The sequence below is a fragment of the Solanum pennellii genome, chromosome 3 (assembly GCF_001406875.1).
Source record: "Solanum pennellii chromosome 3, SPENNV200".
In the NCBI taxonomy this organism is placed as follows: Eukaryota; Viridiplantae; Streptophyta; class Magnoliopsida; order Solanales; family Solanaceae; genus Solanum; species Solanum pennellii.
The window spans coordinates 17,789,958-17,795,056 of record NC_028639.1 but is presented as its reverse complement, the minus strand read 5'-3'; the positions used below and the strand labels follow the sequence as shown (position 1 = coordinate 17,795,056).

The window sequence follows — 5,099 nt, the reverse complement described above, 5'->3', positions numbered from 1 at the left end:
GGAATATGTTGAAACCAAGTTCCTATTTCGGCCTTGGTTTGTTTAGTTGGTTCAGCGCAAACTGTTTAGTTTTATCCTACATGAGTAGACCTGGTCCAACAGCCGATATTTATGTGAATTTTCAGATTCGTTTTATTGTACTGCATTTGTGTCTAAATATAAATAGTACATACTATAGTCAATTTTACGATCTGACGTTACCTATTCCTCTTCTCTCATTTAAAACAAGTAATCTTATTTACTTGATGAGTGTCGTAGTTTGAATGATGATCTAACTCATAGAACAAATGGTTGTTGCTCACTATCATATTGGAATTGACCAAAAAAATGAATGAATTCACCTTCTGATTTCATTATTATCAATAACAAGTAGGAATGCAGAAAACATGACTAACAAATGGACAACTTACTTCTAACAACAAGTGGATCACAAACATTGTGTGTCTTCCTTCATCCTATAACATTGTGAAATCTTACATTTCCAGTTTAAACAGCTTAAACTTCAGCATCCATATTCCCCACCTTCCTACCACCGATACCTATCAACGATCCTCACATGGAGAAGAGGATCCAATTGATAAGAAGCCAGCTTGTTTCACAACGTCCTCACTTGTTTCTTCTTTCCCTAGCCTTTGCTTTCCTTGTGGCAGATCCATTTGGTTTAAGTCCAGTAGGGGACACTGACTTTAATCCAGTAAAGAATGACATTGCACCATACAAACAAGTCATGGAAAGTTGGCATGGAGACAAGAATAACCGGTTAGGCCTCGGCAATCTGGAGTTTGTTAATGAAATTTACGGTCCTGAATCATTAGAATTTGATATTTTGGGTCATGGCCCATATGCGGGACTAGCTGATGGGCGTATTGTACGGTGGATGGGGGAAGATGCTGGTTGGGAAACATTTGCAGTCGTCACACGTAACTGGTAAGCATCTGAATTATATACCTTTATGGACATATTGAATATGTTGTGAAGATGGATATCAATTGCAATGTATTTTTGTAGTAGGAAGTGGGAGGATAGAGTGTATATATATACTCTATAGTATTTTTCTTTTAAATTTCATTGATCTCCCTGTCGTTGTCGTATAAGGTCGGAGAAGCTTTGTGCTAAAGGAAAGGATTCAACAACACCTAAGCAATATAGAGTTGAGCCAGAATGTGGCAGGCCCCTTGGGCTAAGGTTCAATAAACAGACAGGGGATTTGTACATAGCAGATGCATACTATGGACTCCTAGTTGTGGGTCCTGAAGGAGGCGTGGCAACGTCCTTGGCTACACATGTTGAAGGGAAACGAATTCTCTTCGCCAACGACCTTGATATCCATACAAATGGCTCCATCTTCTTCACAGACACTAGCAAGAAATACAACAGAGTGTAGGTTAACAAATCTTTTTTTATCAAATACTACAATTGTAGTGGTTTATATTACTCTTCTTTCATTATATAAATTTCTTATGTAGGAACCATTTTCTCATAATGTTAGAAGGAGAAGACAGTGGTAGACTTCTTAGGTATGATATTGCTACGAAATCTACTCATGTTGTCTTGGATGGATTGACGTTCCCTAACGGAGTACAATTATCCAAGGATCAAACTTTTCTTCTCTTCACTGAAACAACCAATTGCAGGTATCCATCATCCCTCTACAAGTGTTTGTTTAATTCAGAAGTAAATCACCTAAACTTGTGATTCACCGAGACAACAAATATTATAATACCTTGCTGTTATGTGTTCAGGCTGATGAAATACTGGATAGAAGGTCCAAAGAGAGGGATAGTTGAGATTGTTGCAAACCTTCCAGGATTTCCAGACAACGTAAGGGTGAACGAAAAAGGTCAATTCTGGGTTGCAATAGATTGTTGTCGAACTCGTGCACAAGAAGTGCTGATAAATAATCCATGGATGAGAAGCATTTACTTTAGATTACCGATTCAGATGCGTTACCTGGCTAGATTGATGGGGATGAAAATGTACACTGTTATATCACTCTTCAATGAAAATGGAGAAATTATTGATGTCCTTCAAGATAAAAAAGGTGTAGTTATGAAGTTGGTTAGTGAAGTTAGAGAAGTAAATGGCAAGCTATGGATTGGGACTGTGGCTCATAACCATATTGCTACCCTTCCATACCCATAAATAAAACTACGTTTTGCCTTTCCTTTTTTTTTATCAATTGATTTTGCAATCTTAGTCTGGCTTCCTTCATTTATGTGTAACAAAACTAATGAATAATACCCCAACACTTGTTTAACCCATTCTTCACATATTCTTTTATACTAGTCTTACAAACGTGCGTTGCAAGTTTTATCCCTACTATTATATAAAACTTATATAAGCCTAACTTCATAGATATAAAAATGATCGCGTTTACTAATTAAGTTGTTAACATTCCAAAATATTGATTTCAGTCTCCTTGAAGATTCCAACATGCCTTCTCTCATTGCAACCTCCATTAGAAGTAGTAAGAATTTATACACTATATATTTTGTTTCTGTAAGCAACAAAAGAATATATGAGTAATAAAGTGCTTAGTGTTATAAGAAAAAGCTAAAACTAATAATAGTGATAGATAAAACCAACAGAAATATAGTGACAGTTAGAGATGGATCTTTTTTTGTTTCTTCCAAGTGGGCAAAAGTCTCTTCATAATGTATACAATGACACCATTTATAGGATATGATTAAGTAAAATCAAAGAGTGTTTTAAATATGACATTAATTTCTTGAGAATGTGGAAAAGATTATACAAGTGTGGAAGATTAATGAGGAGATAGTCAAGGTGTATAGTATTAGACCTAGAAATTATTGACTTGCATTTTTAAACAATATATTTACAATAACGTTGTAGTATTTTATTTTGTAATATTTTGCATCTGATGGAGAAATAAAAACTTTTTTAAGAGCTTTTACTAATATTATAATTAATTATTTTTACAATACTTCATTTTTGTATTTTATTATATCAAAATAAGTGAATTATAAATATCAGATTTCTGTAAATGAAGAAAATGTAATGGGATGATAAAGTGTTAAAGTATATATTTGGTGAAAGCTTTATTAAGAAGACAAACATGCAAATATTAATCTAAAAATTCAATTCTATATTGAGTTTTGAAGTGCATATCAATGACAAATAGTTTAAGTGATTTACTATTATCATATAGTGGTTACATGTTACTATTTATTCTTAAATATTTTTTCCTTTAAATATTTTATAGGAGTCATTGCTTAGTATTTAATAAGACAACATTAATAAATTAAACACTTTGAAAGTATGAATTGTTCTCCTAATTCATTATTTAGCCATTATTATAATTAAAGTGAATGATGCATCAACCTGAAAAACGTACTAATCTAAAAATAAAACTGTCGAGATATTGCTAGAAATTAAAATTAAAAAATGATCTATAATTTTAATTCATCTTAAAATTTGTAGTGGTAATTTCAATTTTATATATAACCATATATTTTATAACATTCGATTTGATATAGAGACAAAATAGTAATCCAATAGAGAATTAAAGTAAGTGTTATGAGGAGCATTAAAATAGAAATTCAACTAATTATCAAATTAAAAATTTAAGAAGCAGAAAATTAAATAACATGCAGAGAAAAAAATTACAACTAACTTATTGTTTAATTAATATTAACAGGAAGAAAAAGGAATTACAACTAATACTTATTATTTAATTAATATAATATTTAACTATAGTATATGGGCAAACGACAAAATAATAATCCAACTTTGAGATTTTGACCTTTCCATTTTTTATTATAGGAATTATTTTACATTGAAGAGCAAAATGATCGTTCATTCAACTTCTCAACTTTGGCTATTTAATATTTAATTAATTAGATATTTTATAATATTTTACTTTAGTATAGGCTTGTTTTGATGTGTTCGAATGATATTTAGTCATTCTTTATATATCCATCTTTTCACATATTAATTAATGAAAATATATGAATTTAATGCATTCTCTATTTCATATACAATATTTTACTTTGTATTTCTTGTCCTTCTTTCTTTTGCATTCTTACTTCAAGCTCTTTACATCGATATATTAATCAACACAATCTAGCTAGAATAATTTATATGGTAAAAAGTTGTAAAAATATAGAGAAACTGATAACTAACTTACCATCTCCCTCATCATCCTTGCAAGCCGTGAAGAGCTTCAAAGTCCAACCACATAGATAGAAATTAACCGTAAATTTGTGGAAGGAAGAAAGTCAAATAGATTGTTAGAGTGTATTGATAAGACAAAGAAGAAAAAACACATAAAGTCAAACAAAAATCAACAATGAATAGTGATATTGACAATTAAAAAGTACAACAAACATATTATCAGAGTAACGATTAATTGCAACAAATAAGTTTTTACAAACGAATAGTCTATACAAAAGAGATACAACTACAAACACGTCAAATAACTAAATAGATTTCCTAAGAAACGGAAGGGGTGAAAGAGTTGGAGAAACTTATAAAGAGAAAAAACTCTTGAAAATTTGATTATTTTTTCTCTTAAGTTTTGAACTTCTATAATATGCTGCAACTTTAGAGAAGCTCTTAGAAGACAAATACAATTGAAGTTAATATGAAAATATATAATATTTGTAACTGATAAGAAATTAAATATATTATTAATTAAGATTTAATGAAATTTATTAAATAAGATAGAGTATGATTAGTTTTTTAAATAATTAATAAAGAAAATGCGGAAATGATTAAAGGTATAGAATTTGAAAAGTATAACTTTTGAAGTCATAAAGACTTCACATAAATAACATATTAAGTTGTTTAAAAAATTGAAGCAATATTATTAATTCCAAGAAATTTAATTAATATAATGTTATTAATATTATATGACTAATTTCATCCTTAAAGGGTATAAAATTTTAATTTTTGATACGTATTTTGGTAAATCTAACTTTGACAAAAAAAAAAAAGCTTTTCCATTTTTAATATAATATGATATATATTATAAGAGAAATTTAATTAATTTACCAAGTATATAATTCATCGTTAGTTTGTGCTAATTATAATAGAAAGAAAATTGAAAGTCCAACGATTGCAAGCTTCCATTGTAAGTA

General features: G+C 29.8%; 1 protein-coding gene across 1 annotated transcript; it reads left to right on the top strand.

Moving 5' to 3' along the window:
* The first annotated feature begins 483 nt into the window (after positions 1-483).
* On the top strand, positions 484-2,263 carry LOC107014035 (protein STRICTOSIDINE SYNTHASE-LIKE 13). The gene is made up of 4 exons (XM_015213902.2): positions 484-927; positions 1,096-1,380; positions 1,467-1,634; positions 1,743-2,263. Exons 1-4 carry the CDS (start codon positions 557-559, stop codon positions 2,140-2,142), a joined length of 1,224 nt encoding a protein of 407 aa, XP_015069388.1. The 5' UTR covers positions 484-556; the 3' UTR covers positions 2,143-2,263.
* Positions 2,264-5,099: the final 2,836 nt, after the last annotated feature.

Coding starts and splice junctions, on each gene's coding strand:
- LOC107014035 (XM_015213902.2), top strand. CDS start 557: ATGGAGAAGAGGATCCAATTGATAAGAAGCCAGCTTGTTTCACAACGT. Junction 928..1,095: donor GCAGTCGTCACACGTAACTG/GTAAGCATCTGA, acceptor TTGTCGTATAAG/GTCGGAGAAGCTTTGTGCTA. Junction 1,635..1,742: donor ACTGAAACAACCAATTGCAG/GTATCCATCATC, acceptor TTATGTGTTCAG/GCTGATGAAATACTGGATAG.